Source organism: Lagopus leucura, unplaced genomic scaffold (assembly GCF_019238085.1).
Source record: "Lagopus leucura isolate 7727_CA_CO unplaced genomic scaffold, USGS_WTPT01 Super-Scaffold_1, whole genome shotgun sequence".
NCBI lineage: Eukaryota > Metazoa > Chordata > Aves > Galliformes > Phasianidae > Lagopus > Lagopus leucura.
The window spans coordinates 9109464-9126205 of NW_024962250.1; the positions used below are offsets into that span (position 1 = coordinate 9109464).

The 16742-nt window shown below is 36.7% G+C and overlaps 1 protein-coding gene across 1 annotated transcript in view; it reads right to left on the reverse strand.

The window, feature by feature from the left end:
- UBR1 (ubiquitin protein ligase E3 component n-recognin 1) overlaps window positions 1-16742 on the reverse strand; it is a 61079-nt gene that overhangs the window by 38538 nt on the left and 5799 nt on the right. Inside the window, 11 exon segments of the mRNA XM_042863136.1 lie at window positions 296-453; window positions 1066-1164; window positions 1918-2006; window positions 2430-2537; window positions 3483-3606; window positions 3993-4055; window positions 5299-5440; window positions 5949-6079; window positions 8134-8244; window positions 11195-11273; window positions 12526-12782. Coding sequence (XP_042719070.1) covers window positions 296-453; window positions 1066-1164; window positions 1918-2006; window positions 2430-2537; window positions 3483-3606; window positions 3993-4055; window positions 5299-5440; window positions 5949-6079; window positions 8134-8244; window positions 11195-11273; window positions 12526-12782 — 1361 coding nt within the window.

A 16742-nucleotide genomic window follows, 5' to 3' on the forward strand; every position in this document is an offset into this window, starting at 1 on the left:
AGAAAACATCTTTTTTTCAGAATTCTCTTTTGCTTATGCTTGTATTCAAAGTATTCATTGTATTAAAAATGCTCAACATCATCATCAAATTACATTACAATCGAACTCAAACTCTTTAAATTTTCAATAAACATTAGAGGTGCTTGGTGCAACTCTATTTGAAATTAACAGACGTTGAATTCCGAGATACTTGGCTATTTTGCTTTTACCTTACTCAATTCATTACAATAACTCAAGACCTCATCCTACTTCCAAATTCTTATGAATTGCTTAAGCTTGTCAGCTTTATACTTACCTGAGGTCATATATTACTGCATATACCCTATTCAGTTTATCCTGGCTGTAACCTTGGAAGTTGAACTTGTCGTTTTTGTCTAGATACTCTGGAAGGACTTCCAGGAGTGTCTCTGTAATGATAGTGATTACATTTTGCTCTTCAATAAGATGGCGAGCCTGAAAAAAATTAAAACCTTTCATTTCCCCTGTTTCTGTTTGAAAAAACTCACAAAATTTTCCCTTCAAATGTATCTTAACTACAAATTATTTAAGCATTTATAAAAGCCACCAATGCTGTGATAATATTTACTATGCATGAAAACAATTTGTAACAACTTGGCATGTTTGTTTTTTCTGACAGCATCAATTTAGCAGACATTATCCAATGGATCTAGGACAATCACAAAAAAGTTCTGGAGTACTAACATAAAAAAAAATCAAGGAAAAAATAAAAAAAATACAAGTATACTACTTTCCCCACGGAACTTAATATCTCGCTCACACAAATATGCCTTTAACCAGTTTTTGACATCATTTTTAACATGAACAGTAAATTAAAAACAAGCTAATACAGAGAATGACACTGACCAAAATATCCACTTACTTACACTCCATTATCTTCTGCAATAGATTTGCATGTATACTCAACGCCTGTACTCGCATATTCAAGGGCAAAATGATTCATTTTCAATTCAGCAATACATAGACTGTCAAGTAGAGAAGTACTGTAGTACTGCTAGCAATTTTCACATTTGTTTTACATTTCTAGTGTAGACAGGCAGTACATACCAGAGTAGGTACAGTGAATATCTGAACTGAGAGTGCTGTCACAGACAGAACTCTGTCATGATCATCGCTGATGTATTCTTTTTGCAAAGTCTTGTAATACTGGGAAAAGAAAATATTTGGAAATTAAATAAAATGAGCTTGAATTAAATGTTTCATTTATTAGCAAGAATTATATTTCAGATGCCCTTCTTCCCAACAGAAGTAGCTCAAACAAAAATGCCACAATGTTTTCAATGTACCACAGTACTTAACGTGAGCCCCTAGTACTGAAAATGAGCACAAACTGCTCTCCCAAAGCACCAACATTTTTTTTATTTTTTTTTTTTTAATCTCCTACAACCAAACTTCCTCATGTAAAAAGAATAAGACAGTAAAATACTACAAACCAAGTCTTCCTCCTTCTCCAGTAAACAAACATTGAGAGTTGCTTAATACCTGTTTAGAAAGGTGTACAGTAAATGAGCCTTCATTTATTCTCTTTACTTTCAGGGGAAACCACAAATTGTCAGACATCCTTATCAAAATTAAAACTCTCAACAAAACAGCCTTATGTTGTAGAGACAACTATTGCATGTTTCTTCTAAAGCAGACCAACCAGTTTCAGTTGCACTTCAACAGCTGTTCCAAATTATACAGAAAATACAGTACTATATTCATAATATGTATGTATACCTACATGATCATAAGGAAGAAAGCAAAGACAAAAGGGACTAATACACTCTACAGTGACTGAGTAAGTTGTTAAAACTCTGCTTAATCGAGATTTATTTATATTGAAACAATTTTTAGGTTTAGGGGAAATTTTACAAATCTACTAAACATTAATAGCACGAGAAGCAAATATTTACAAACCTTTACAAATTCCACAGCAAAATGTTTTTTGTAATCCATTTCCATGAAAAAACTACTGAAGATAAGCTCATGAAGAACCTTCCTTGCCCCTGTGAAAAACCAAGAATTCACTTGACTTTAATAAGATGCAGCTTTTCATGAAAAAGAACAGATTTTAAAAAATAATACTTAACAATAATTACAAGCCTTGATATTGTCACAGTGCGTATACAATGTTATTCACATCATTTCTTTTACCTTTGACACTTTGCAATATGTATTTAAAACACAGCAAGTATCAAGTCACTTGCATTTAAGCTTATTTTGTGAAAATTTTCTTGAAAAATACATAAAGCAGGAAAAATTAAGGCAGCAAATATCAATAATCTCAGCCCTAAAAATAAAGACTGTATCAAAATAAGCATAATATGCAAACAATGAAAACATGCGTAACGATTACTTTAAAATATTTGTTAATTATATTAAAAAAAAATAATTTGTTCTTCAGTTCAGAAGAACATGGCAACACAAACCTTTATGAAGTTTTGCATCCCAAAGCATTAATTGGCTTATGAAGCATGGCTTTTCAGATCCAGCATCTTCTTTAAGACATATTTGACAAAAGATCTTGCGAAAGTCACCTATAGGGATATAAAACTGGTAATTTGTACAAGAATACCTTGATAATTAAACACCACGAATGAATAAGATAAAAATTATGGAATTCTGTTCTTGAAATAATAAAAGGAAAAAAAAACAAGAATTTATTTAATTTTTTTTTCTATATTTAAATATATTTTTAAAATATTTAATTATCAATCAGTTCTTAACTGTCTTTCCCCGTGGACATGCACCCATATGCTATCCTAAGTTATTTTCTCATATTAATTTTACTCAGCTTATTCAATCAATCCACTGAAGTAGGATATTTTAAAATCCATCATAAAATGAATTTGATAATGGTTTTAGTTATCACACCTGTGACACAAGCCCCACATGTATCAAAGATCAGACAGGATTCAGACAATAAATAACACATTTTATTCTTTAAAACCAGAAATGCCATCAAGCACTAGAACAGCATATGAAAGCTTAAAGCAGACTTCTTCCTACTGGACCCATTTTTAAATTAAGACTGTTTGCCTTTTCGCTTTTCTGACCCTGTTTAATTAACAGATATCAAACCTAAAACAGGAATTAATTCAAGCAGATGTATGCTTTCACTGATGCAGCTTTCACTGCAGCTTTCCACCAGCACTCGGGATTGCAGCCTTTAAGCAAACACATATCACTGAAATAAGGCATGTAATGCTGAAACTGAGGATAAAAACTTCTAGAAGAACAGAAGCTCAAGCAGGGGAAAGCACTTACTTTAGCAAGAAAGAACAACAAAGTACTGCTACTCATAACCATACCAATGAATATCAGCACCCATATTCTTATATGATTTATTTACTAATTAGGAGGAACATAACAGTATTTTAATAAGGAGGTATCATGTATAACAGTGCTGAAGACATTTTCTTGAGAGAATTACTCACTAAAATTCTGACAGGCGTTACTGTAACAAAGTTAGTTACACTTACTTGAATAGCTCATGAGTTTGTTCAGCCAAGAACCAAGGCGCAGGGCAAACTTCTGGTGAGCCATGACATCAGCATGCAGAACTTCCACATGAAGTGGTCGTTGTGAAACATTTTCAGAATGCCTCTAGGAGTCAGGTGAGTATTAGTAGATATAGAATAATGACAACATGAATTTTCACCACCTATTACCTCTCCAAAGCACATGTTAATAGCAAACCTAATGAAAAATAAATTCACAAGATGTTTCTTTTTCTGAAGATGTCTACTCATAGCAAATGTAGTGGGATAAATTCCATGTCAAGAAGTTCACAGACAGGCTATACAGGAACGTAAGCACTAACTTACTGTACAACACACAAATCTTCAGTATTAATAATGAGATTGATTTGTTTTATTGTGTGTGGTTATTTGGGGTTTTTTTGTTCTTTTTTTTTTTCCCCGTTTTTTTTTCCTTGTTTTTTTTGTTTGTTTGTTTGTTTTTTAACCTTAAGAAAAACATGAGGAAGTTACCTTGATTTCTTCCTTTGCTTCCTGACAAGAGGCATAATGTCCTGCCTTAACAGCTCTCCGACCCTGTAGAAAAAAACAATCTGAAATAAAACCCAAGTGTCACAAAAGCTTGACTGTGGCTTTATTTATTACTTGTGTACACTGGGACCAACATCACTTACAGTGCTTTTAGACATCTTGAAGCAAATAAAAATCAATGTAGTTATCTTTAGGAACAAGCTATTTGATTTAAACTAAAATGGCATAGCTTAAAGTAAAGTTCCAGTACATGAGTGTTGGTAAATAATGAAAATTCACATGCAGAGTAAAATAGAAGAAATCAGTTTCCACAGAATGCAATAAGTAGAAACCAGATCAACTTTCTTCCTAGCACAAAAATATCCTGGATTGCTTTTCTACCACTATTCCTATTATTTCTTACTCTTGTATGTGAAATAGTAGGATGTATTAAAAGTGTAGGATTGACAGTTCTTTCAATGAAGCCAAGAATAGCATCAGCTTAGTCCTCAAGTTTCACTCAAAGGATATCAGTCTTCCGAAACAAGTTCTCAACAGGAGAATTTCGTGAGAGGAAGCTCATCTGTATATGTATAAATGCTTGGGTTATATTTTTGTGAGGTGAAACAAACAAACAAAAAAAAAATTACAGCTGCACTTAAGGTAAGTCACACACTCAACATTCTTCCCTCCGCTGTTTTTCTGCCCCATGTGCCCCCTCCCAAACAGAAAAAAAATTACATTAAGATCTCCAACCATTGTTTTGAGACATTGGTTGGAACTGTGGTTTGAGAAAAAGTAGTAAAACTGTCAGGTTCACTGATGCTCACTCCTGGAGCCCCTGATTTTACTTGCTTAATTTGAAGCTTCACAGTTTTCAAAAGAAGTGTTTGTTCTGGTTCAGACTAACGCTTGCAAAATATAAACCGTAATTCTCATTAAATACAACTGAATAACCATAGTACTGTTGTAAACCATTGGGTTTTTTTTTAAATATTTTTGTCTGAAACACAGACATTTATTCTGAGAAATTAGTAGAAGTAAACAAGATGCATCAGCGCAAGAGCAAATCAACTCTTCAGACAAATCAACTCTTCACCTCAAACTGAGTTCTCTCACAAAGAAAAAAAATCACTAATTTTAAAACTTCCTTGAAGCATGACATGCTTAAACAAAATCTAATTAACCATTATTCTGCAGTAAGCCTTTCTCTCTCTTCAATCTCCAGCATCCCACTAACCATCAGAAGATCACAGCAGCCCTTTTTAATGTTTAAAAATGTCTTTTTTCACATCCAGGATGCACTGACCTCTTTATCGATAGCAGTAGTGTGCAACTGCGCTTCACCAAGTTCACAGCCGAGCGCCCTTTGCAGGCTGTAGATGACGTGATCATAAGAATGATGTTCATCATTGAAAAGGACGCAGTAGTAGCTGTCAACCTTCTCCCTACTGGGAAGAAGCCAACATTTCAACATATAAATCAAAATTAAAATGTAAATTATGTTCTATCCAACATAAACAACAACTTACTTGAAAGCTTCAGACAAATATCAAATACAAATTACGTAACAAAATTAAGCTTTTTTCCATGTAAAAAAAAAAACCATCCAAAACCACACCATCTATACCAAAATAAGCCACAGAAACCACAAAGTACAAAGAAGAGATCTTTAAGTTTCTTGAATATTTTATTTTTATTCTCTCTTTGCCATGTTATGATCCCATTTGACTCAAGTTAACAAATAAAGGTCTTTTTCTATTTTTATTAGAGTACCATCACACACTATCTTTTCAGAAAAAAATGGCAGTTTTTCTCAGTATAATTGTAGATCAAAGATTCTATAGAGTTAGTTAAAGAGATTTTGATGCTAAGTTATCATAACTGCAGTAATGCCAGCAGGTAAAATAGGATATAGAAGTTCAACACCACAGAGAAAAAGCTGGGAATGTTCCCTACCTAATTGTGAGCTCCGGAGGCAGCTCCTTCTCTTCTTCCCATATAAGCATATCTACAATGTATTTTACCACAGAGGGAAACACCCTCCTAGAGTGCTCCATAACTTCTTCATTTAAATGACATTCAGAATTCTGTGAAAAGAAATTTTTAAAAAGAGTTGGTAGAATGTCTTATTAATAATAATCCTGTGCTGACTGCATGAAGCTCTTCCTCGCTATTTCACTTAGAAATCCACTAAGTTCCCTTGGGATCCGATGTCAACATGAATAGATTTAGAATAACAAGGTGAGAAGATGACACTGTACAGAGTTGCATCAGCCCCTTACTGGAGTTCACATCTCACAACACTATTGTTTCTAACCTACTATACGCTAAGATCTAGTCCTCAAAAGTGCCCAGAATGGTTTCCAGCATATGGCAGATAGCACCGTATGGTCATCGTACACAGGTAGGAACTTAACCCACAAATGCTGAGTTACAGGGCACAAAACATAGCCAAAAAGAGAACAGCTACAGCTTTGTGTTTATAAGTACTGTATATAAGTACTGTTATGTTAGCATTTATCAAACCAGCCACCAATATCTGACAAAAAGATTTCCATTTTCCCAGGTTTTTTTTTTTTTTTTTTTTTAAACTAGGTTTTTCTTTCATTCTAATGATAATGAAACTTATAGCAGCCTTCATAACCAACTAATGTTTGATCACCTACTGTAAAGATACCAAGAATCCTGTCAGTTGGAAGCAGGTAGACATGGGGCTCTTAGCTCGTGGTATGTGAGAATTTTGTCTCAATGTCCAGCACAAGGATGGACTGGTAAGAACAGCAAGAGCTGGAAGCTACTCTGATTGCAGATAAGCACTAATATAGGTCTCGATCAGCTCCTATTCATCTTACTCCATGTTTTGGAATTAAACAATCAGCTTTTTTTTTTTTTCTTTTTTTAAATTGGCCTAAGAGCACAGAAACAACACATCGAGTTTGGAATGCTAGTGGAGACAGCTTAACGAGATTTAAAAGTTTATTATGTTGTTCCCATGACATTTTGTAATGATAGCACTCCCCAAACCTCGGATATTACAGGAATCCACCCAGATGTTAAATATAAGCAGGCAGACAGAAATGGAAGTGGTTCTAGGCAGCTTCTTTCTCTCCACTTAATCTGTTTGTTTTTAACAAGTTCAGCTCATTTGGGGTGAGATTACAAAAAAATCAATGACTTGAATATTTGCAATTTAAAATATGAATGCAGACTGATACAAATCTGCCAGGGTATGACTTAACAACGTAAAGCACACAGCACTACAGTGGGATACACCAGTGTTACACAATTTTCTTACAGATCCTTTAAGGAAAGAGCTTAGAAATCTAGTTCTGAGTAGCTGATGCTACCACCAACCTTTTAGTCTCATACTCACAGAATGTACAGGCTATAAGTAGAATTGCTGGAACAAATAACTTGCATTTTTCCCCTGTTGTCCTGCAGAAGCTATCTGCAAATTCTTGAGTGCATACAGTTAACAAAAATCATGTACAACCAAAGCTTTAACAATTGGCAACCTTTGTTTAGAGGTTCGACACTAAATAATTTGTGTCCAAAAATAGCATATTTAACACCCCTTATGTTGATCTAGACAGCGATTGCAGAAAACAGCCAGTTTTGTAATCAACTGTAACATAAACAGAAAATACTAAAAAATCGCTCCAAATACTAATAAAAATTACTAGCAGCCCATTCCAGTGCTGAAAAAGGTAGCAGCTCTTCAAAGAACGTTATATACCTCTTACACCCACCTATAACTAGGTCAATGGGTCTTTTTGTGAGACAGGGGTGACACCCGTAATATATATTACATCTATCAACATACCATACACTAGGAAACTATTTGTAAACAGGAACCAAATAATACAAGTAGCAAGGAGGAGTGAGACACTGCCATTTCGGTTCAGAATCAAAGACAAAAAAAAGACAAGAAAGGCAGACAGAGCTGCACTTCTGTTTTTGCTTTCTGCTTGGAGACAATAAATGTCCAATCAATACATTTTACCCCAGTTAAGACCTTCACCTAGGAAACCCTGATTTGACCTACCTGGACATTCCACATCGACTGTACAAAATATTTACTTTCATACAAGGGAATCAGCATTTTTTTAGTCAATATTTATTATTTAAGCAACATCCTTACTTCTTTTGGAGAACCTGATGCTCCAGGCTCATGTTTAGTACACACTGGTCCAGCCTTCCATGCCTCTGTATCTCCACAGTCACAAAATCCACCTCCAGTGGAGCTATGCATCTGTAAAGGGCATGTAGTTCAGTCACAAGATACACACATAAACAGCAAAAGAAAACAAACACGCTTTATGTAAGTAAAACACAAGTAGAAATGCCTATTTACAAAATGCAAGGATTCCGGTGTAATCCAGACCTATCACAAAATTTCTCTTACTTCTTTGAGATAAAAGGAAAGTAGTCAGAGGAACGCAAAAAAATCATGGGTACTTATTGAGCAAAAGATATTTTGAGCAGAAAGTAAATAAAAAAATACAGTTGTATTTTTGGTGTTGCAAAAAGAATCACAGAATCACAGAATTGTAGGGGTTGGAAGGGACCTCCAGAGATCATCGAGTCCAACCCCCCTGCCAAAGCAGGTTCCCTACACCAGGTAGCACAGGTAGGCATCCAGGCAGGTCTTGAACATCTCCAGAGAAGGAGACTCCACCACCTCCCTGGGCAGCCTGTTCCAGTGCTCCGTCACCCTCACTGTAAAGAAGTTCTTGCGCACATTTGTGCGGAACTTCCTATGCTCCAGTTTCTGGCCATTTCCCCTTGTCCTGTCTCCACTCACCACTGAAAAGAGTCCGGCCTCGCCATTCTGCCCCCCACACCTTAGATATTTATAGACCTGGATCAGGTCCCCTCTCAGTCTCCTTTTCTCAAGGCTGAACAGACCCAGTTCACTCAGCCTTTCCTCATAGCAGAGATGCTCCAGGCCCTTCACCATCTTCGTGGCCCTCCGCTGGACTCTTTCCAAGAGATCCCTGTCTTTTTTTGTACTGGGGAGCCCAGAACTGGACGCAGTACTCCAGATGAGGTCTTACCAGGGCAGAGTAGAGGGGGAGGATCACCTCCTTTGACCTGCTGGCCACGCTCTTTTTAATGCACCCCAGTAAGCCATTGGCCTTTTTGGCCACAAGGGCACACTGCTGGCTCATGGCCAACCTGTCATCCACCAGGACACCCAGGTCCCTTTCCGCAGAGCTCCCCTCCAGCAGCTCATCCCCCAACCTGTACTGGTGCATGGAATTATTCCTCCCCAGATGCAAGACTCTACACTTGCTTTTGTTAAACCTCATCCATTTTTTTTCTGCCCAGCTCAAAAAAAAAAAAAAAGAAAAAGCACATTCAGCAAATCTAACAAGAAATAAATGAGAACTATGATAAATAAGCACCTCATAAACAGAAAATATTTCTGATCATATCAGAAAGTTATAGGAAAGGTGCTCAATTCCTTCTTTACATCTTATGCAGAAAAGTTTTAATGTAATCTATACAGCAAATGCATGTATTGAACAGATGCCTTTATTCCTAACAGAAGAAAGACAGTATCTAAATACATATTTGCAACTTTAACTTTGCACTGCACTTTCAGAAATAACAACCATTCACTTTGACAGAAAGTTCAGAAGAAACTTAGGCCAAAAAAATTATCCATAGCTTACTCTAAACTCCCCAATTGTAAATTAAATATGAAAATACTAAGTCACTCAAAAAAAAAAAATATGAAGAGCTCATTATTTATTTGATGTGTTTTAAAATACTCTGATCTAATTAGACCATTTTGAGCAGGAAATTGGACTAGGTGACCTCCTTAGGTCTCTTTCAACCTAAATTATTCTATAAACCTGTAAAGAATAGACTGCATTCCTTAGATTGCATCTTTAAAATGGAAATGCAGCACAGCTGCTATTATTTCCAAGCTAGTTTTTGCCTGACACAGAAACTTGAGTTACTGAAAAAAACAGAAAGGACAACAGGTTACCAAACCAGCATCTCAGCTCTGCTGCGGTTCCAAATTGCTCTACAATCATTGCTGTTTCTTCTCCCTTGGTTTCACCTTGCCCCTCCATAAATCGTGAGTGTGCACATTTGTGTATACAGAATTTATATTTCCATTATCCAGGGTAGCTTCATGCAACTTTGAATCAATACTTAGAAAACATTTTCAGATCAATATATAAAGATTTATACGTAAGAGCAAAATATTGTATTTATTCATTATTTTTGAGATTGCTAAGACCTTCTTCCTAACTATCTCATTGAACCATCCCCGTTTAAAGGTGATTTATGATCAGCTGATAATACACATAGATCCCTGAAACTGATGTAACTTCAATGACAAAAAAAAATCAGCCCATTTTTCAGTGGTGAAGGATAATGAAACTGAATACATGACGTTTCTGCACATTTTCTTGTTCCTTGCAGCAGAGTTAGACCAGCTTAAAAATTACACTGCTCCTTCCATTCCTGCTTCCAACAGTGCTGAAATGACAGAGGTATAAGTGCAAAGAGCAAACAAAAAGGGGGCTAGGAAGTAAAGAACAGTCAACAGCCTAGGTGGGAGAGTCAGCTAAGAACTATCTTAAAAATTCTTTCTGCAGTTAAATTATGGTAATCTTTTGAAAATAATACAGATTTGGCTCAAAGAGAATCAAGAGGATACCAGAAAGAGGTTATCCAGTTCTACAATTATCTCCCTAAAAATGTGTTGCTTAACATTTATTTTAACTCCTATAGTCCAAAGTAGTTTATGGGAATCTAAATGGGAAGACAGTGAAAATGTGGAGACTCCATCAGTGACAGGAGCGGTGAAACCATGGTCTCTGTTTATCAGCATTCCTTCTACATCTCCAAGCAGAATGCACTCTTGTATACAAAAGTACTGAAAGGGACCGAGGATACAATTGCCATTTTCCACCACAGCATTTTGCTATGGCAGGTACTTAGGTGAAACTGCCAGAGAGAATAACGTATGCAGCTAAACAATTCTACACTTTGGTTCTTATCTTAGAAATGTACTTCTCTTATCAAAGGCTCTGTACAGCTAAAAATGTGAGAATGACTTTACTAATTAGGATATTGCAGACTTAAAATGAATATTAATAGATTGCATGCAGTTTCCTGATTCTTCAAGCAGAAGTTCTCTAAACCTACATGTACCATTTATTAACAGAAGATGTCTCTACCTTGTATCGGTGATTCCTATGAATGCTATTCTGGAAGCAGTCCATACAGAGTACACAGGTTGGATCAACTGCACAGTCTCTGCAAGAAAAATGGTAACTGGAGAATTTTCCAAAACAAAAGGAATTTTCATGCACAGAAGAAAATACTCTTCTGAAAACCCAGATTAACAACAGATTCAAATTATAATAAAGATACTGACAATTCCACATCAGGGAAGGATGAATCACAGACTTTTTAGGCTTGAATCAAATACTTGAACCTGACATTTCAAATTCCTTAGAAACATCCTTGATATCCACTATCAAAAGTTGTTACTAACATTTTTATTTTTGCCAAGAATGAACAGTTATTTAAAAAAAATGTGACTGACTGAGGAGTTCACTTTATTATGGTTCCCAGCAACAAATGTAGGCACTTTGCTAAGCCATACTTCTGTCAAGTGGTTTAAAATTTTTCAGTGGTTTCAAGTCAAATCTCAACAGAACTCCTTCACAAAATTAGCTCCAGAACATACACCATGCATCCTACGTGACTAATGAAAGCCCTACATTCCATTTCACCATTTTTATTTATTTATTTTCCAGAGAGGCATTCATTTTTGACATTTCCTGAATTCTGAAGTCAACGTCATTTGTTTTTCAATCCAAAATAACATTCTTCCCTACTAACATTTTTCCGGCACTTCCAGTACAATTTTCTAGGCTCTTAAATTAAACTGAAAACTAATATAAACTATGCCAATTGTATCATATTAAGACTAATGAATTGTCAGCACAGTAGGAATCTTCAAACCCACTGCAAATACCTTTAACATATGAATTAATTAAACACCAAATGAATACACTGTCATCTTTAACATGTTCCAGAATGAGAAACGAGGTGGAAAACAACAATTGATTACATAGATATTACCTGAGCAGAGGATTGATGATGATCAGAAATGCTGGATTCTGATTCAGACTCTGAAAGTCTGAGTACTCAGACTATGAGTACTGTAGAGTGCACACATTTCTATGCGTGTTATCCCCCAAGACCAGGCGAAGACCTCTATCATATCTTATCATCCTGTTTTTTCTAATCAATGGCTCTCATCCATTATTTTTAATCAATGGTACCACCCTCCTCATTTCCTTCCTCATTACTCTGCCAGAGCTTGCTTTTCATAGGTTATTTTGCTCATTTTAAGGTGGTTTGGAATCTGAAGTAAACGTTACTTTAAGTTAAGGAAGGATCTACCATGACACAAGGTATGAACTGTCAGCAGAGCAACTGCTTTTATAAAATCCACTTTGGTGCACTACCTTGCAAAGAAACATAGCTTCATCCTTACCTGCAAGAATATGTTGTCTCCCCTCCTTTGAACACCTTCCCACAGAGCTGGGAGATTCCACTCTGCTGTAGTTTCTCTAGAAATGTATCTGGGTCTTCCCCAAATAAATAACATTCCAGGGGGTAAAATATTGCTGCCTGGACCATTTCTTCTTGTTTCTCCAGCAAGGGGTCCATCTCAGCTGAGTAAATATTTGGCACATGTTTTGCCAAGCACTGTAAAAACGTAGCTTGGAAGTCGAATCTTTCATCACACCACTGCAAGAGAAGTAAACCCACGGATAAACATTAATGAACTCACAGTAAAAACAATTAAGTACTTTTACTGTAAATCCAGAATTCTTCCTTGCATCAGAAGTCAGTTCTGTGCACAACAAATCCCAAGAAAGCACCATTTCCCTAAAACTTCCCTGCTGATTGTATTTCAGTACCCACCACAGCAACCTCTGTTCCCTTAAAGTCTTCTATTAAAACACTATGAGGCAGAGTTGGCAAGCGCTGTGCTACTGTGGAGCTACCCATGTACTAATTTACAACCACGTGAATGCCAGAAGCCAGCCAATACACAAATCCTGATGTCTGCTCAGCTGCCAACAATTGGCAGGAGCAGCAGCAGAGGTCTCCCTGCCTTCGCTAGAAGATAGATTTGAGATTTATTTCTTAGCCTGCTGATAGTCACAAAACATGCAGCAACTCAATTGTCTTTGAAATCACAACCCTTCAGTAGAATTTTCTTCAAACTGTTCACGCGTTCAATAACTACTGAGGGAGAAAGAAGGCCAACAGATTATATAAATATAATGCCCTTGGGAAACCAGACTAAAATACAATTTCACGTTTTTATGAGAAAAGTGGTCATGATTTGGTCCAAGTTCCCTAATTTTCTTAATATAAAACCCTAATTTCACTTTTGACTTCTCTCATTTTCTGAGTGGTTCTCTTCATATATTCTATTGGTCCTCCAAGTCTGAATATTCTTCCATATTATTCACATTATTTAATAGTAACTTCTATTTTTCTCCATTATGCATCAGATAAAAAATTTACCTATCCAGAATTCCTAAGAGAACTTGTTTTCATACAGGACTTTGATTTATCCCACAAAAACTTATTTTCACTGTAAAAATATAAAATGAAACGTCACAAACAGCTCTAAAGAGAATTCTGTAGGCCAGGAAGCAGAGAATGAGCATAGCAACCACTGAAAACTTTGGACTGGAGGAAAGACTTGAGAAATTAAGACTGTTTAAAGGACAAAAAATGCTTGACTTCAGATGTAAAAGACAAAACAAAAAATCCTGATTTATGGTTTGATAAAACCTGCATCAATTTGAATCAATGGTCTTCCCCCAGAAATCAGAGACAAAAGATTAAGTAACGGACCTAATACTACAGCTCTCTAGTCTGCTACCTACATCAGAAGAGTACTTTAACACTGGAAAAAGAAATGAAACTATAACAGATGGAGTACATAGTGCTGCAGCTCCAGCACTATTGAAGTCAAAACTCCAAGACATCATATAGAAAACCCATATTTGTTATCTGAGGAGTTATACATCTACTCGCTACAGACAAGTACAAAAAATTATCTACACAAGATCTAAACAGAAGAAATAGGAACAAAATAGCAGGTTAAGTCTGCCCAGATTGACAATAATATCCAATACCCAAAGCTAATCTGTCATAAGGTACTTGTTCTGTGCTCTAGTCACGTAAAACATTTGCTTAACATCTTGAATAATAAACATTGTACTTCCAGTATATTCAGAGTTAGCCTGAGGCTTCTACTGACATTTTGGCCTTGTATCTACCTTAGCTTACCCTGGGGGCAGTTCCTCATTTGATTTGTCACAGTGATACCTGAACTGCAAAGTTAGGGAAGAGAATGCAGAACAGACACTGAAGGAAGAGAGAAGGCACGGATGATGGTATTGCTCTGTTACTGTATAAGCTGGAGGTAGGGAATGGGACCCTTGACAAGCTCTTTTTCCAGAGCAAAAGAGAATCCCAGTTTCTAGCTCTTCTCTCTCTATTAGTGGCATTCCCAAGAGGTGCTGTAAGTTTAGCTTCTGTATTGCTGAAACAGAACACATAATAGCTCCAAGAAACGCAGGACTAAGCTTTCCTGAAAAGCTGCCAGAAACACAGAGTGGGTTCTCACAGTCTAACTCAGAAACACTTCAAGTATTCCTACAGAAAGCTTTTAATTCTACTTAAATGTCATTCAGAGCATGGAGGGCAGGAAGTACTGACAGAGAGGAAAGAAGGGAAGACAGAACTCTCCCAAACAGGCCGGCTGCCTTCTGGTAAACATTTCATTTATCTTCAACTCGTGCATCACCCAGGAAATAGTCAATATATTCACAAAGGGAAATAAGAATTTTCCTTTTCTTATTTTTTGAAGCTGCACCTTCACTTCAGATCTACCCACTTCTTTTCTATCTCCCAAAAGTAAATTATTATTTCCTTACTGACCACATATTGGCCAGTAAAGAGGAAATAAAATATTGCATTATCTTTAATTAAGTTCTACTCATCATGTACACTGAATGGGCTGGGTGTCCTTTATAGTCCAAAGAAGGTACAAGCCAGCTGCAAGCAGAAATCAGGTGTTCCCTGAAGCTCCTTGGCCAGCACTGGCACAGGCTGTCGTGAGAGGGTGTGGAGTCCTATTTTCTCATTTCCAGGAAACGCTGCCTCAAGAAGCAGACAAGCCATCATATAGAACCATGGAGACACTCATGTGAGCCACAAATAAACCACCACAATCAGCAGCAATACAACATGCCTGTTATCCCTCATGGGGACAGCAACATGCACAGCACACTGGTGGGCTTCCCCAGATACTGCTAACTGCAGGCAAATGTGACTCTGGGAACCTGACAGCAGCAAGGAGCATGTCAGACGCATCATCTCCTCTTTCTTTCCTTCTCCTTTACAGCTCTAACCTTCTGCAGCCCCATCTCTTTCCCTCTTCTAGCCAATTCCTCCTGTCACATTCTTTTTCAGGATGGCATTTCCCAAACTGCAGGAAGAAGGGAGAAGCTGGGCACCAGGAGATGACAAGCTATGTTTCTCAAGGCAGAGCAGTTTTGTGAAAAGAGCAGAGATCTCCTCCATTTAGTCCAAGCAATGCACGTGCCCTGTGCAACACAAGCAGTAACCTATAGCTGTATGCGACCTTCCAGGAGAGTATCACTGCAGAAGCAGCTCCTCACAATGCTGTACAAAGGCTTTACCAGATCATCTCTTATCTCGTATTAAAACATGTCCTCTCCCATGAGAACAAAATACTGATACTTCTCCCACATGTATAAACATACAGAGAACTTTCCAAAATGAATTCCAGCTAAACATCTGGTTTTGTCCTACATCTGAAAAGGCAGCACGTCAGCTTTTTCCAAAAGGAAGGGTCACATTAGAAAAGGTCACAAGAGGAAGACTTACATTTGCCTACAAATACTCCTACAAAAAGAGAAGAACATCCATCATTTTGGCCTCATCTCTCTCTCTCTGTGTATTTATATATGAGGAAGAAAGGCAAAAAACTTTTTCAAGTCACTTTTCACCTACAGATTAAGTGTCAAATGGGATTTCTCAGTACTATGACAGAACCTCATCATTGCAACAGGTTTATTATGTACTACCAGTATCCATTGCCTCAACATGGTTTTCCATTCAAAGCACATTTGAATTCCAAGCACTCTTTGAATTCTCAAGTCTTTTCAGACAAATCATTTGCATTTGGCAATAATAATAAAAAAGCAGCTCTTCTTAAATTGCACTGATCGACATATTGGTCCTTTGGTGCTTAACTGACTGCATAAATTTCAAGACTACTGTTAGAAATATACATTAATGTAACCAGTGAAAAGAAGGAACATTAATACTTATAAATATTGAAAAGCAAGTTAGGAGAGAGCAGACAGCGCAAACAGCATGAACTAAAAAACCACGTCTGGCCCAATATTCCAGTTTAAAGAAGCAGACAAAAAAAAAAGCTTAGTTTGTGCATGGCATAAAACTGTCAAGCATGAGATGGCAATATCAGCTGGTTGTCAAGGCAGGAAGGATAAGCAAAATCTTAGCAATAAATGTATAAAATGTTGTCAACACACTGATTTTGCGCCAGTGACATTCAAGAGAAATACTAAATGTAAAAGGCTGCTCTTCTTCAATGCACAGAACAGTTGGTACCAACAGATTAGCAAAACAACA